Below are 18,614 nucleotides of genomic sequence, written 5' to 3' on the forward strand. Positions count from 1 at the left end.
CGTATTAAGTGACTACGGCTACCCTCCTTAACGACAGTACATCCGTTTTAAGTGACTCAGGTTACCCTCCTTAACGACAGTACATCCGTATTAAGTGACTACGGCTACCCTCCTTAACGACAGTACATCCGTTTTAAGTGACTCAGGTTACCCTCCTTAACGACAGTACATCCGTATTAAGTGACTACGGCTACCCTCCTTAACGACAGTACATCCGTTTTAAGTGACTCAGGTTACCCTCCTTAACGACAGTACATCCGTATTAAGTGACTACGGCTACCCTCCTTAACGACAGTACATCCGTTTTAAGTGACTCAGGTTACCCTCCTTAACGACAGTACATCCGTATTAAGTGACTACGGCTACCCTCCTTAACGACAGTACATCCGTTTTAAGTGACTCAGGTTACCCTCCTTAACGACAGTACATCCGTATTAAGTGACTACGGCTACCCTCCTTAACGACAGTACATCCGTTTTAAGTGACTCAGGTTACCCTCCTTAACGACAGTACATCCGTTTTAAGTGACTCAGGTTACCCTCCTTAACGACAGTACATCCGTATTAAGTGACTACGGCTACCCTCCTTAACGACAGTACATCCGTTTTAAGTGACTCAGGTTACCCTCCTTAACGACAGTACATCCGTTTTAAGTGACTCAGGTTACCCTCCTTAACGACAGTACATCCGTATTAAGTGACTACGGCTACCCTCCTTAACGACAGTACATCCGTTTTAAGTGACTCAGGTTACCCTCCTTAACGACAGTACATCCGTATTAAGTGACTACGGCTACCCTCCTTAACGACAGTACATCCGTTTTAAGTGACTCAGGTTACCCTCCTTAACGACAGTACATCCGTATTAAGTGACTACGGCTACCCTCCTTAACGACAGTACATCCGTTTTAAGTGACTCAGGTTACCCTCCTTAACGACAGTACATCCGTATTAAGTGACTACGGCTACCCTCCTTAACGACAGTACATCCGTTTTAAGTGACTCAGGTTACCCTCCTTAACGACAGTACATCCGTATTAAGTGACTACGGTTACCCTCCTTAACGACAGTACATCCGTTTTAAGTGACTCAGGTTACCCTCCTTAACGACAGTACATCCGTATTAAGTGACTACGGCTACCCTCCTTAACGACAGTACATCCGTTTTAAGTGACTCAGGTTACCCTCCTTAACGACAGTACATCCGTATTAAGTGACTACGGCTACCCTCCTTAACGACAGTACATCCGTTTTAAGTGACTCAGGTTACCCTCCTTAACGACAGTACATCCGTATTAAGTGACTACGGCTACCCTCCTTAACGACAGTACATCCGTTTTAAGTGACTCAGGTTACCCTCCTTAACGACAGTACATCCGTATTAAGTGACTACGGCTACCCTCCTTAACGACAGTACATCCGTTTTAAGTGACTCAGGTTACCCTCCTTAACGACAGTACATCCGTATTAAGTGACTACGGCTACCCTCCTTAACGACAGTACATCCGTTTTAAGTGACTCAGGTTACCCTCCTTAACGACAGTACATCCGTATTAAGTGACTACGGCTACCCTCCTTAACGACAGTACATCCGTTTTAAGTGACTCAGGTTACCCTCCTTAACGACAGTACATCCGTATTAAGTGACTACGGCTACCCTCCTTAACGACAGTACATCCGTTTTAAGTGACTCAGGTTACCCTCCTTAACGACAGTACATCCGTATTAAGTGACTACGGCTACCCTCCTTAACGACAGTACATCCGTTTTAAGTGACTCAGGTTACCCTCCTTAACGACAGTACATCCGTATTAAGTGACTACGGCTACCCTCCTTAACGACAGTACATCCGTTTTAAGTGACTCAGGTTACCCTCCTTAACGACAGTACATCCGTTTTAAGTGACTACGGTTACCCTCCTTAACGACAGTACATCCGTTTTAAGTGACTACGGTTACCCTCCTTAACGACAGTACATCCGTTTTAAGTGACTCAGGTTACCCTCCTTAACGACAGTACATCCGTATTAAGTGACTACGGCTACCCTCCTTAACGACAGTACATCCGTTTTAAGTGACTCAGGTTACCCTCCTTAACGACAGTACATCCGTATTAAGTGACTACGGCTACCCTCCTTAACGACAGTACATCCGTTTTAAGTGACTCAGGTTACCCTCCTTAACGACAGTACATCCGTATTAAGTGACTACGGCTACCCTCCTTAACGACAGTACATCCGTTTTAAGTGACTCAGGTTACCCTCCTTAACGACAGTACATCCGTATTAAGTGACTACGGCTACCCTCCTTAACGACAGTACATCCGTTTTAAGTGACTCAGGTTACCCTCCTTAACGACAGTACATCCGTATTAAGTGACTACGGCTACCCTCCTTAACGACAGTACATCCGTTTTAAGTGACTCAGGTTACCCTCCTTAACGACAGTACATCCGTATTAAGTGACTACGGCTACCCTCCTTAACGACAGTACATCCGTTTTAAGTGACTCAGGTTACCCTCCTTAACGACAGTACATCCGTATTAAGTGACTACGGCTACCCTCCTTAACGACAGTACATCCGTTTTAAGTGACTCAGGTTACCCTCCTTAACGACAGTACATCCGTATTAAGTGACTACGGCTACCCTCCTTAACGACAGTACATCCGTTTTAAGTGACTCAGGTTACCCTCCTTAACGACAGTACATCCGTATTAAGTGACTACGGCTACCCTCCTTAACGACAGTACATCCGTTTTAAGTGACTCAGGTTACCCTCCTTAACGACAGTACATCCGTATTAAGTGACTACGGCTACCCTCCTTAACGACAGTACATCCGTTTTAAGTGACTCAGGTTACCCTCCTTAACGACAGTACATCCGTATTAAGTGACTACGGCTACCCTCCTTAACGACAGTACATCCGTTTTAAGTGACTCAGGTTACCCTCCTTAACGACAGTACATCCGTATTAAGTGACTACGGCTACCCTCCTTAACGACAGTACATCCGTTTTAAGTGACTCAGGTTACCCTCCTTAACGACAGTACATCCGTATTAAGTGACTACGGCTACCCTCCTTAACGACAGTACATCCGTTTTAAGTGACTCAGGTTACCCTCCTTAACGACAGTACATCCGTATTAAGTGACTACGGCTACCCTCCTTAACGACAGTACATCCGTTTTAAGTGACTCAGGTTACCCTCCTTAACGACAGTACATCCGTATTAAGTGACTACGGCTACCCTCCTTAACGACAGTACATCCGTTTTAAGTGACTCAGGTTACCCTCCTTAACGACAGTACATCCGTATTAAGTGACTACGGCTACCCTCCTTAACGACAGTACATCCGTTTTAAGTGACTCAGGTTACCCTCCTTAACGACAGTACATCCGTTTTAAGTGACTCCGGTTACCCTCCTTAACGACAGTACATCCGTTTTAAGTGACTCAGGTTACCCCCCTTAACGACAGTACATCCGTTTTAAGTGACTCCGGTTACCCTCCTTAACGACAGTACATCCGTTTTAAGTGACTCCCGCTACCCTCCTTAATGACAGTACATCCGTTTTAAGTGACTACGGCTACCCTCCTTAACGACAGTACATCCGTTTTAAGTGACTACAACTACCCTCCTTAATGGCAGTACATTCGTTTATAGTGACTCAGGTTAACCTTCCTGAAGACAATATAATTGTTTTAAGTGACTACGGTAACACTCATTAAAGAAAATCAAGGTGTCTAAAGTGACAACAGTAACTCTCCTTTAAAACAATTCAACTGTTTAAAGTGCGATGGTAACTCTCATTAAAGACAATACAACCGTTTATAGTGACTATGGTAACTCTCATTAAAGACAATACAACCGTTTATAGTGGCCACGGTAACTCTCATTACAGACAATACAACCGTTTATAGTGGCTACGGTAACTCTCCTTAACGACAAAACAACCGTTTATAGTGGCTACGGTAACTCTCGTTCACGATAATACAACCGTTTATAGTGGCTACAGTAACTCTCCTTAACGACAATACACCCGTTTATAGTGGCTACGGTAACTCTTACGGTAACTCTCCTTAACGACAATACACCCGTTTATAGTGGCTACGGTAACTCTCCTTAACGACAATACAAACGTTTATAGTGGCTACGGTAACTCTCTTTAACGACAATACAGCCGTTTATAGTGGCAAGTTAACTCTCCTTAACGACAATACAACCGTTTATAGTGGCTACGGTAACTCTCCTTAACGACAATACAACCGTTTATAGTGGCTAAGGTAACTCTCCTTAACGACAATACAACCGTTTATAGTGGCTAAGGTAACTCTCCTTAACGACAATACAACCGTTTATAGTGGCTACGGTAACTCTCCTTAACGACAATACAACCGTTTATAGTGGCTACGGTAACTCTCCTTAACGACAATACAACCGTTTATAGTGGCTACGGTAACTCTCCTTAACGACAATACAACCGTTTATAGTGGCTACGGTAACTCTCCTTAACGACAATACAACCGTTTATAGTGGCTACGGTAACTCTCATTAACGACAATACAACCGTTTATAGTGGCTAAGGTAACTCTCATTAACGACAATACAACCGTTTATAGTGGCTACGGTAACTCTCCTTAACGACAATACAACCGTTTATAGTGGCTACGGTAACTCTCCTTAACGACAATACAACCGTTTATAGTGGCTACGGTAACTCTCCTTAACGACAATACAACCGTTTATAGTGGCTACGGTAACTCTCCTTAACGACAATACAACCGTTTATAGTGGCTACGGTAACTCTCCTTAACGACAATACAACCGTTTATAGTGGCTACGGTAACTCTCCTTAACGACAATACAACCGTTTATAGTGGCTACGGTAACTCTCCTTAACGACAATACAACCGTTTATAGTGGCTACGGTAACTCTCCTTAACGACAATACAACCGTTTATAGTGGCTACGGTAACTCTCCTTAACGACAATACAACCGTTTATAGTGGCTACGGTAACTCTCCTTAACGACAATACAACCGTTCATAGTGGCTACGGTAACTCTCCTTAACGACAATACAACCGTTTATAGTGGCTACGGTAACTCTCATTAACGACAATACAACCGTTTATAGTGGCTACGATAACTCTCATTAACGACAATACAACCGTTTATAGTGGCTAAGGTAACTCTCCTTAACGACAATACAACCGTTTATAGTGGCTAAGGTAACTCTCCTTAACGACAATACAACCGTTTATAGTGGCTACGGTAACTCTCCTTAACGACAATACAACCGTTTATAGTGGCTACGGTAACTCTCCTTAACGACAATACAACCGTTTATAGTGGCTACGGTAACTCTCCTTAACGACAATACAACCGTTTATAGTGGCTACGGTAACTCTCCTTAACGACAATACAACCGTTTATAGTGGCTACGGTAACTCTCCTTAACGACAATACAACCGTTTATAGTGGCTACGGTAACTCTCCTTAACGACAATACAACCGTTTATAGTGGCTACGGTAACTCTCCTTAACGACAATACAACCGTTTATAGTGGCTACGGTAACTCTCCTTAACGACAATACAACCGTTTATAGTGGCTACGGTAACTCTCCTTAACGACAATACAACCGTTTATAGTGGCTACGGTAACTCTCCTTAACGACAATACAACCGTTTATAGTGGCTACGGTAACTCTCCTTAACGACAATACAACCGTTTATAGTGGCTAAGGTAACTCTCCTTAACGACAATACAAACGTTTATAGTGGCTACGGTAACTCTCCTTAACGACAATACAACCGTTTATAGTGGCTAAGATAACTCTCCTTAACGACAATACAGCCGTTTATAGTGGCTACGGTAACTCTCCTTAACGACAATACAACCGTTTATAGTGGCTAAGGTAACTCTCCTTAACGACAATACAAACGTTTATAGTGGCTACGGTAACTCTCCTTAACGACAATACAACCGTTTATAGTGGCTACGGTAAGCCTCCTAAGATCTCTTTTAAAATCTAAAAGCATGAGCTTCCTTGACCTTAATCATGAAAGACGAAATACTAACAAATATCGATAGCCGTCCAACTGTTTTAAGCTTTCCTGAATCCTACTTCCTTTTTCAAAATCAACACCTGAACAATGTTATCGACAAAGAGGACTACTGATATTGACAAGTGAAAAGTGTTTCAAAAACAATATGTCTGTTGTAGTGTTAAGTTGCTATCTTGACGCCTAACACCACACTAAATATAGCTATGTTTGCAATCCACGGATGAATATTTCATCTTTCCACTCCAAGCGCGTTACGTAATTCACAACAGGGTTGGATCGGAAACTGTCACCAGGCAATACGCAAGGTGCGAAACGCAGCTGATGTAATTAGTATTTACAACATCGGAGAGTTGAGGGGCACTTAGTGGGCATGAATCATATAAAAACGAACAGGAATCCGAATTTAAAATATACTTTAATGTATATTAGTACATTTACTTTAGGTGGTGATAAAAGTTATGAAAAACTCAATAAATCTAAATTTTATTCATTTATCAGATACAGACAAGTAAATTTACTAACATTTGAATATATGTTTACCCCGTCGTGAGCCCCACGTACAGCATTCCATTTGGTGCTCTCAGATTCACTCGCTAGATCACACTGGATAAATAATTGATAGCAATGGAACAAGATACAGCGTCTTTGTAATGGTATCCTGTGGAATGAGTTTATTAATCTGCATCAACGTAACAAAGAAAGAGACACGTGAATCTGTTTGGCTACACGTTTGTGTATGTAGCGTTATTCTAATTTGTGAACATCCATCCTCGATACTTTAGGGTTAGGCTCATCTACTATCTAATGCAGCAGCCATGGGAAATATAGCAAAGTTGAAGGCACGCGACTAGCTGTTTGACATGTCTCAGGTAAAAAAAAGAGTCATAGTTCAGAGACCGTAAGTGGGCGTGAACCCTGAGGATCGTGAATTTCTGGATTTGTGTATTTCGCCTAAAATGAGGTCTTGCACTCGTTTTGATTTATGTACGTGATGTAGTAAGATATTCCAGAATCAGTATGGAATTGTGGACATGACAGAACTATTCTACTGATTGGGTGTGGCTATGCGTATTAAGAGAACCTGAATTATAATACAAACAAGTACTAATTGTAATGGGGGACAATTACAGAAGTCCCCCAAACCGCCGCAGTTATGTTCGCAGTTACCAAAATATACCTATATAATCATGAAATATGAGTAAGTGACCAATATTTAATTTCGACCAATGGCCATCTTGGTTGACCGATCGGAAAATGAAAGGTCATTTGCACACACCCTTACCACGATGATCACTTGTATTAAGTTTCATTAATTTCCGTCCAATTGTTTTCGAGAAATGTGTCGGAAACGTTTACGGCGAAACAAGAAGAAAAAGAAGAAGAAGAAGAAGAATCGGAGTAAAACCAATAAGTCCTCCACTTCGTTTGGGGGACTTAAGTATCTCAACTAAAGTAACACTTGACATGAAACATTCTCTGAAAAATAAAACTATACTTTGTATACCTAGCAACTCTAGTAGACGGCTCTATAACAATACAACACATTGTCTTACAACCAGTCTCTAGTTAATACAACTATATTAATATTAAACTACAATATACTAATACGATCTGCCAAACTCTAGGTAAGTAAAACTGTATTCAGTTTACGTGTCACCTGTAGTAAACTAAACTATAATGATATAAAACATTGTATAGCAAAATTTCTCTAATTAAATAAAACTAAACTTTGTATAAACCACGACACAGCATAGTCGACACTATGCGTTCATTAGTCTGGTAATATTGCTATAGTACCAAACAAGTGAGACATTATTTAAATGCAAAATCAGTCGGCTGATTAATTGATTAGTTGGCTGATTAATTGATTAGTTGGTTGATTGATTAGTTGGTTGATTAATTGATTAGTTGGCTGATTAATTGTTTAGTTGGTTGATTAATTTATACATTGATTAGTTGGTTGATTAATTGATTAGTTGGCTGATTAATTGATTAGTTGGTTGATTGATTGATTAGTTGGCTGATTAATTGATTAGTTGGGTGATTAATTGACAAGTTGGTTAATTAATTGATTAGTTGGCTGATTAATTGTTTAGTTGGTTGATTAATTGATTAATTGATTAGTTGGTTGATTAATTGATAAGTTGGCTGATTAATTGTTTAGTTGGTTGATTTATTGATTAATTGATTAGTTGGTTGGTTAATTGATGAGTTGGCTGATTAATTGTTTAAAAGATTTAACGGCCAAACAACGTTCAGGGTTATATAAGGCCAAACAGGATACACAAAAATAGCACAAAAACCAAACAAAAAAAGTAAGATCTTAAAATATACATTGTATGGAATGTTTAGGAGAGAAATGTCAAGGCATCTTTCCAAGTATAAAAGCCATTCTGTCAAATAACTTAAAGACAGTCAAAGCATCGACTGAACAGAACAGAACAGACCTTCCATACTATCAACCAGGTAATATTTGTGACGGATATTTTGAATATCTGCACAATAAATCATCAAGTGTTTAATTGTAAACTTTACATGTCAGACATGTGGGCTTATCTTCCCTATCAAAAAATATCATTGGATAATAAACGTGGGACTAATAAAGGCCGGGCAAGGGTCACTTCATTCTAATTTTTCATTATCAGGACACCATTCAGAAACGGTTCCTTTGATATAGTAAATTTATTTAGGTATATGCACCCAGTTCTGCGCGTCGTTTAGACTACACACACGATGAAACAGCATAGCGTTTGCAGCGCGATAGTTTTTTTTCCGATGCTGATAATCTAAATGGGACCTATAAGGGAATATTGCTGTATTTACAGGACATAATGAAAACAAATTTGATAAAGGCAAAAATCGTCATTCGTAATGCCATTTTGTAAAAAACATTCGAAAAATACGATTGCTGGGTTGCATTTATTGGGTTTTTTGGCGTTTTATAATAATTGGATTGATTCTGCATAAAAAGGATGTTTAATCTTATCAGTTATACAAGCTGTTTCCATACTGCTTTTATCTTTCGAACCATCGGTCCATTAATGTTTAAAGTTCGGAAAATGAGAAGTAATATTTGAATTTAAGCCATGAATTCGTAATAAAAAGTATTAAGTTTTGTTATTTTATGCAAATCTAGCAATTATATGGGTTATATTCTCTATAGGTATACTATAAATAGTTTGACGTTCTGTTTCAATGTTGGAAATATCCAGATAAGCATCAGTTAAAAGTTTTGATGTTTAATATCAAACAACAATTCTATTTTTGGCGTCTGGTTTTGAAGGTATGTTTGTTTACTTTTATGAGTAGGATTAATAAAGTTTTTATTTGAAATGTGATTGTTTTGTCCATCACACATGATGGTTAATTTGCATCTCCATGGATGCTTTCAGCTCAAAAGTCTACAATTAGGCGTCTTCAAATCTAATCGCGACGACAATGACAACATCATGAAACTACGAAAAACAAACGAAACCATCTGCTCCCGCACCATATATGACACTCGTTAAGATGTCCATAGCAAAAACACCCAGGCCCGAGCTACATAAAGGTTAGTTAACTTTAACCAGTGGTTACTACAAAATTCAAAATGTTACCAATAAAAACTGAGGGCATTTAAATCGAAATAAATCCTCAAAATACAACTTTTTGTTTTGTCTCAGCCGCTATATAACAAAGCCATGATATAAGATAATCTTTACATTTGGCCCTATCCGGTAGTTAACTCTTACTGACGTTAAAGCAACCGGGGCTAGTAATTTACATAAGCAAGTAAGATGACGTACATGTTCCTTATATTGGGAGACACTTAAAACCTACTGTTGTAATGCAGGTTACTCTAACGACTGAAATATTCCTACTGCACTGAAACCTGACTGTCAAAACCCCCCAAAAAAACTGCATTAATGATTTGTGACAATGTTGTACTCACATGATCCTGAGTTCTTTGTTCCTTTTTAGAGCCTGTGGTGATATAAACTTCAGACCAGAATTTTCTATCGTCCTGTAAAAATGGGAAAAAAGAACATGTGAACAATTAAATGCCATTGGGGTACACGTGATAAATAATCAAAATGTACCTTGCTTATCTTCAAATTTCAAAAAAATGTTCTGTGGAGCTTTTATATAAATTCCAGCCAGTATTGCGTTTGATTACACTAAGGTACCTCTAAAGCTGGTAGATTTTAATTATATATAATAATAAAACAAACTAATGCATTTATAACTATTGTTACAATTATGTATTTGTAGCGACAGACACCTTAATGGTTATTGCTGGCTCTAAACCCGTCGTGTTCGAAACCTTAACAGCGGGTATGGACGCTATTGTTTCTGTTTCGCAATACAGTAGTTTAATTATATTTTCATGTAATAGACGCATAACACATGCTAATCTACAATGTATATAGTAAAGTTCCGACACTTGTCAATATAAGCGTCGAGTTTCTCTCTATTATTTAGGCCAAAGTCTGCTGGTAAAGCATCCGAATAGCTCAAACGTTAGTGTCAATTATTATTTTGTTTCAATTTCGCTTAAAACATTTTTGGCCTAAGACCACATTGAATTTCATTCTATGTTCTTACTAAAGGAAAAACTTTTACATATTTTTTGATAATTTTGCTAGACACCTGATCTTTACCGGCGTTGTTCGACAGTGGTGAGATGGAAAAATACTTATTAGCGCCATTTTCTCGCGATAATTTAATTATGTCAACATAACCTCTTTGCACTATGACCATGCTCAGGAATTCATATTGAGGGGTCCAACAGCATACCGTGTGCTTTCATAAAAATAAGTTTAACAAAAAGTAATCACCCATTTATTTAAAGGAACAAGATAATATTTTAATTCGGTATTACCTAATTTTACATTTCATTCAAAATCATCAAATGAAAACTCATTTAATAACGAGTCAACACATTCAGAATTGTTTGGCGACCTCAGACCACAATTAACGCTTTCGGTTCGTTGTTCACGAAAGCGTTAATTGTGGTATGAGGTCTGTGTATATGGTTGCCAAACATGGTCGCTTTAAAATTGGTATTCTTGCACAATCAAAGTCGTCTTAATTATTTTTATACCGACACAACGCAAGGCGGTTGCATACTTGATGAACTTGCACAGTCAAAGTCGTATACATGTTTGAACCACAGACATAATTAAAGTCGGCCTAATGCTGGATGTACTAGCGCAATCAACGTCTTTTAAATGCTTAATATACGTACACAACCAACGGCAGCTTCACACTTGATGTACTTTCACAATCAAAGTCATACACATTTTTGAAACACAGACATAATTAAAGTCGGCCTAATGCTTGATGTTCTGGCACAATCAACGTCTTTTAAATGCTTAATATACGTTCACAACCCAAGGCAGCTTCACACTTGATGTAATTTCACAATAAAAGTCGTACACATGCTTGAAACACAGACATAAGTAAAGGCGGCTTAAACCTGGATGCAGTGGCATAATCAATGTCGTCTAAATGTTTGATATACCGACGTAATCAAAGACGGCTTAATGCTGGATGTATCGACAAAATGTAAGTCCTCTCAATGCTTAACTCACTTCAGTTTGTATCGCCACTAAATATGCGTCTGTTAATGTTAACTACAACAAGTTTATACGCTTCAATGTGTGGTTTCCTGACAAAGCCAGAGTGAAATAATACCTAATTAACTGAGACAAAAAATAAAACCAACCACAATGTTACAAATAAGATAGTTAGTTTTAAAGCCAATATATCAAACTAATGGTTTTTCTGTCATTCGTATTTTACAACGTGTTGGAGAGACGCTTTTTGTATACAAATTCTAATGGTGATCACATATGTGTGTCTTAAATGTACGTTCATCTTTTAAGACGTAACCAATAATGTGCGTATATTATTGTGGAATATATAACGAGGACGAAAAAATGTTAAAACAGGATTACTTAATACACGGCCTTCTTTTAATCTTGAGTTATGTATTCACCATAGCATATACGTATATATTCTGTCCTATATTTACTGTAATGAAATGTGATGTCGTGTCTATAACTCGGTACTTTATAATCCGGCACGACCATGATAAACCAATTATCTAAATTAGTCTGTTGTTTTGCAAATGCAAACATTTGTCACGCGATGCGCTGTCTTCTTGGTTGTCCCAGGAATTGATTGGTTCTTCGGGCACATTTTTTCACCATTTTTTGCAGATTAAACGCTTGATATAAAAAAATCCTGTATTCAACTTTTTTTTTTGTATTCAATGAATCAAAAGAAAATGTGTTTCTCTTTCTAAAACAGCCACAAAAATAGGGGGTCGGTGTGCTTCTTTTTTTGTCCCATTATTATTTGTGTTATTTTTCACTTTTTTTCGGGGTCAAAAACCAAAGTGCTTCAGTTACCCTTATATGTAAAAAAAAATACCAATGATATATAACTTTCCACTTTTTTGCATATTATTTTCATCATATTAATATTATAAAGTTGAACCTGCTACAATAAAAAGGGTGATACAATGACAATTTAAGTGATCAATCTAGTGTAAAAAAGGTAAAATTTTGGCCCATGTGAAGTGCAAGAAATTCACATTAATACACTTTTTCACAATGTCCGCCGAATTGGTCATTTTTTTCAAATTCTTGTAAAAAATGTTCTACACACAACAGACATCTAGTTTTTTGACATGTTTTTCAGATCTGTGTTTGCTATTAAATCTATCATCATTTGTTAAATATTACAAAACCCCGTTACACCAGATCAAAACGAGACTTGAACGTGACTGAAACCTCTGAAGAGTACATCCTTATAAGTCGAACATAATTTTTGAGTCGAGACTCGACCAGTTTCTTTAAACTACTAAAGTAAGAAATTAAAATTACCAAAGTCGAACGATTTTTATCGCCTGAATTGCGACTTGAACAAATTATTTTAAACAAGGAATATTAAAATGATTAAAATCAAACAATTTGCCTGTTCCCGAGGCTCACGTAAAACTGCTTAACATATAAAGTAAGGAAATGAAACTGTCCAAGTCGAATAAGTTGGTCCGTTTCGAGGCTCTCGAAAAGTCACTTAACGAATAGAACTAAGCTTTTAATTTACAAAAGTCGCGCAAATGGTCTGTTTCAGAGCCAAAACAAAGTCGTTGTACACTGTACTTTGTAAGACAAGGTCGTGGAATCATCTAAGTCGGACGAGCTGTCTAGCTCCATGCTCTAGCAAACTCTACAACTAAAAGTTGGCATTCAATCTAGCTTTATGCCGATAAAGCTACGTTATAATTTGATTAAACAAAGCACGTGTTTGATAATTGGTCTGCGATATCACAGTTCGGTGGTCAGCATGATGTGAAGGGGTGGTACTGATATTGGTGTTACGTACACTCTATTTCAACTCCTGATGTCGGGAGGACACATGCACTATTACATAAGAAATTTTAATTCATATTCTCAGAAGCCCTTCAACTCGCGTGTCTAGCTTTCAACTGAAACATTGGCAGACGCAATAGATCAAGAGTGAGAACATCACATTATTTTACTTTGACATTAAAACAATGAAGCATTACAAAAGAACTGAATTGAACATGCATGGTAAATTACAAAGACAAACATATTAACGGTAAAATATGGTACACATGTTATTCAGGTGCTGTTTATAACAAAAATTAACAAAAAACAACAATATGGAAAAGTCTTTAGTGACTTCTGTCTTTGAATACTGAAACAGAATTTCGAGAGTGGCGTCAAACCACAAGAAAACATGTTGTTTTACATGTATGCTTAATTTGCCTGCCTTTCCTTAATGACCATTTCCAAGTCAGGATCGGGTACTTTTCGGAACGTTACAAAAATGACGTTATTAGATCAACATTAGATTTGAGAGGTTTATAGACGCTCAAAGCTACATTAGTTTGGTTTTAAGAATCTCGTACCACTACTAAAATATTGTAACTCAGTGTCAGAAAAAGTATCGTTTTTCCCGGCATGCTTTGATAGATTATTGCTAAAAGAACACCATACCTTGCGTGACTTTCATGATAAATAATAAAGATAAAATAAACAATATTTCATAAATCAGCGGGGCTAGACAGGAATGCAAACAGGTGGAGCTCAGATTGTTATACTCTCGTTCTAACCAATAGAGCTACTTGGTAAACGGAAGTGTACTTGCCCAGTTATATCCATACGAAAGTTAAAGGGAGGTCACTGTATATACCAAAACAACAGAGTGCCGTGCGACAATGCTCCTTAAGCCGTGCAGGGATTATGTTTGATACTACAACACATGTATTAAATTTACATTGAAGATAAGTTTAAAAGTTATCATAATTATAAATAAGTAATTCAGTACGAATTCAAGAAATACATGTCGAAAATGAAATATTTCCAATTTGACAGCCCTTTTCATTGAAATTAAACACGGAATTTGTGGCTACATATATTTCTTTAAACCAAAAACCTTGCACTCAATTAGAAAACGATTGGAAAACGAACTCTACTTGTTCTTCTTCCAAATCCTTCGTTTTCAACAAACAAATATCTTTCACTTTACAGTTTCTTCATACTTCACAATTTAAGCCTACATATAGCTTCACTTATTCCCGTTAGCATCCAGAACACTTCTTAAAACTCATTTAATTAAAATATAAAAAATGGACGGATTCTTTTTAAAAATATTTTATTTTCACATTGAAATTATATATACACACGTATTAACTTTACATTAAAGATAATTGGCAATTGATGCATACGTGTAATTTCACTTGTTGTCGTTAGAATATTTCATTTTTTTTTTTTACACTTTTACTTGATTTCGTACTGAATTACATCAATATGTCTATCATATGTCTATCTTTAATTATCATAACTTTTAAAATTATTTTTAATGCTGTTATACATATACAGCCATTGCTACCAACCAAAGCAACACAGTTACCACCGAACTATACAGACATACTCATGAATAAGTAATCCAAGTTATGATCCTATGATCACTTTGAACTTTAAATCCGTAGCAAATGTGACATACTTCGCAAAAGTTTATTTCTGAATGTTAGTGGGTCAAAACAGATTCAGAAACAGCAGTACTTCAGTTGTTATTGGGAGAGCATGGACATCCAAAATGCAATAAGTGGTCTTTAAAACCAAGCACAAAGACACGTCGAATACTAAATAAGCTTTAACTGCCCGCGAGGCAGTCTTTTGACCTAAATAGCTTGCACTATTGGGCTCTTTGATGGGTTACATATACTGTTTCGCTCGTCTTGGCATATGTCACACAAAGAGGACATTCATTCCTTTTTCAGGTTTATGCAAATTGCCTAAAATCAGGATCTTACGTAGATTACGTCTCTCACATATATCGTTAGAGTTAGACAAGTAATTAAGTGTTAGAAGCTAAGCTAATTTGGCTTGTTAGCGGATGTTATTAAGTATTGCTCCGTATATAAAAATATCGGCCAGGCAGGGTCAATTTTTCTATAAGCACGGCATTATGAAGTAGCGTTACACATTCGAGATGGGTAGTGATAATCATTCACAGGCTTAATGAACGCGTATATAGGTCAAACGCTGTCTCGAATGAAGCGAAGAAACTAAATGATTCTTGACATTCTAAGTACAGTCATTGGAACGATCGAAATGTCTTTCAGCGCAATATCGAAAATGCTAATAAAACCCCTCCGTCGAGAGCGATGTGTTCAAGTTGGATTGGAGTAGAACATGAAGCGATGTATAGCTAGCCTGACTGGATCGTTAGTGGGTATCGTGTCAGCAACAGTTACACAAGAGGGTTCAGGTTCCTGCAACCTTCTCATCGCAATGTATTCACAGGAAACGGAAAATTGCTTTTTGATTTGCTTCGTTTTGCCTTACAATGTTGTCCACTATGACTTAAGGTTTGGATATGCCATCTGTCAATGAGCAAATGAAAATTAAAACCGAAGAGCAACCAAGTCTCAATAACGACAAAATAACAAAGGGTCGACAGCTGGACAGAAACAGTTAGAAACACACACCTCGATCTTAATGTAAGATACTAAGACTTTATATCAAATATTCCTATTTTTAGTTTGCAGCCCGACGTAACATCTAGAGGATACGGAAGAACACTGGAAAGAAAATGTCGCGCTCTTTAACACATTGAAGTTGACACGTGTTTGAGTTACTCACGTGTGTAGGTCACGAGAGATTTCTAAGCCGTTTCAAGGAACAATTTCATATTGTTACGGGGCTGATCTAATAACGAGGCGGATATAACGGATTGTCGCTTATAAACAGCCTCGACGGAAGTTCAACAAGCCCTCTAAAGTCTCATGTGGAACATGTTATTAAGGAAGCACGGCGAGGTCGCTGTTAATGGGTCGGAATCGCGTCCTAGAGAATTCTACAATCAGAATACAAATAAGGAACACGTAGGGTTGTACAGCAACCGGGAAGATTATGTGCGAAGTGCATTGCACTCATTGCTAATCTGAGTTTCCTCGTCCGTAATGTGTTGGAAAGACAGGCGGCAATGTGTCGGTTAGTTATACGTCCGGAACGATCTCACTGGTTACATAAAATATAAAGGAACTTTAAACACACAAAATTGCAATGTGATAATGCTTTGCACAGCTGTTCACCCGCTATATTTTAAAATGTATTCTGGCGTCATAAATCTCTGTTTATTTTAAGTGGGTTTTTTTGTTTGAAGCGATTAAACAGTTGTTTTTGTGGACATAATCAATATATGATTTTGTAAAAAGATAAAAGGTGTAAGCGAAGATGTGTTGATAAGTCATCAGGTTTACGTGATTTCGCTATTCGATTTGAAATGAAACTCTGTTAATCGTAGTTTTTGGAAAGCGTCTTTTTCATCTCAAAAACGATTTTGTATGTACCACGGGACCTTTGTTGATACTTCGACTTATCACTGCATACGGCATATATAATGATACTACGACACATTTCATACTTATCCAGCGTATGATACGACGCCTCTTACAGTACTTAATCAATCAGACCTACTACTGTACCGCTACTCCCCTAATCGCCAAGACCAAGCACTGCACTTCAAAGATATGACTCTGCATTTCATATACCACTATACCTTAAATATTTAAATTTATCTTATTTTATCTGTTATATACGCTAAACAAACCCGTACACCATGTTTAAATGTAGCCCAGTGACCTGACTTGGCAAACGTAGCTACATATTTATCATTACAACTGACATTTGCTATCAGCAATAAGTTGGATAAGGGATATGTATACTAGTCCTATTTCTAATTGACACATGTACTTTGTTATCGGTCCTTACCGATAAACATCGTTAAGGTTTCAAATTATAAAAAAAAACGGACCAGTACCAACGGAAATGATTAAGTCGTTATATACCCTTAGCTGTTTGGATGTCGCAAGTAACCTTCCTACAGTGGCATACTGTAAATGTGTTGATCACAGTGTGTTATACACGTATCCCACGAGGTCGGTTATTGAGTTTTGAGATACATGTACATTGTACGACTGGTAAATAAATTATACTATTACTACATTCTATACTCGCATTGAGACGCTCACAGAGTAGTAAATCTTGTTTCCTATTTCTGATGATCTTATTAGAAATTACTTTGCGACGCAGAGCGCCTATAAAATAATGTATTGTTATTTTACACGTGTAATCTATATCATGTTCTTATTGAAATACATTATTATCACACTTCAAATATCATCAGGATGTTTCAAAGACAAGAAAGCGATGTTTTATTCTCGAATCGTTTTCTAATTAGACTTTTTGGAGTAGATGATTTTTAAATACTAACCACTAAACGCAAATAAGAAATAAAGGTCAATATCATTTATAAGTAGGTAGCGTAAACGAACGTAGAGATTTTTTGTCATCATTAAAAAGTAATTTCATTTTAACGCTGTCTGTACAAAATTAAATTAAAAAAGTAGATTACTGAAGCTTATTTCAATCTTTGCGCTTCGATCGTTAATACATTCGAATGGAATTAACTCCAATAAAAAAAACCGAGACGGTCATTATAGAGCGTACGACCTTGGGACAAATAATTGGATGACGTCACTGGACTCGCGTTTTAATCCTACAGTCTGACACGCTCGTCTACAGTATTGGTATTGACGAAGACTAATTCGGTAGCGTTTGTTTACAGCAATAGTCTGATTAAATGATGTCAGTGAATTTCGAGCAATGCAGAGGCGTCAATCGTTCAAGTTCTCACATTCATCATGATTTAACAGGAGCACGAACTCGATAGCTTACTGCATTCTCCAGCTGAAAACAGCTCAAATAACGAAAACACTCATTAACAGATCATCAAAGCTATCTCCTTTAAAAAAAAGCTGTTAGATGTTTCAAAAATGTTCGTAACTTAATATTTGCAAACCATTGACCAAATTCAAAATAAACAAGAACAAACAATATCAATCTTGACTTGAATTTGTTTATTGTTTCGTAAAAGAAAAGAGTTATCGCAAGTATAGTAGTAACGTTGTCGTTTAAAAGAAAACATTCGGTTATATCAAACATGTAAAACGCTCGATAGCT

At 37.5% G+C, this 18,614-nt stretch overlaps 1 protein-coding gene across 1 annotated transcript in view; it reads right to left on the minus strand.

The window, feature by feature from the left end:
• Positions 1 to 18,614, minus strand: part of LOC110443153 (BDNF/NT-3 growth factors receptor-like) — a 126,075-nt gene that overhangs the window by 23,607 nt on the left and 83,854 nt on the right. Inside the window, exon 3 of the mRNA XM_021487187.1 lies at positions 10,001 to 10,072. Within this exon, the coding sequence (XP_021342862.1) occupies positions 10,001 to 10,072 (72 nt within the window). The remainder of the gene's footprint in view (positions 1 to 10,000; positions 10,073 to 18,614) is intronic.

The sequence above is a fragment of the Mizuhopecten yessoensis genome, unplaced genomic scaffold (genome assembly GCF_002113885.1).
Source record: "Mizuhopecten yessoensis strain PY_sf001 unplaced genomic scaffold, ASM211388v2 scaffold716329, whole genome shotgun sequence".
In the NCBI taxonomy this organism is placed as follows: domain Eukaryota; kingdom Metazoa; phylum Mollusca; class Bivalvia; order Pectinida; family Pectinidae; genus Mizuhopecten; species Mizuhopecten yessoensis.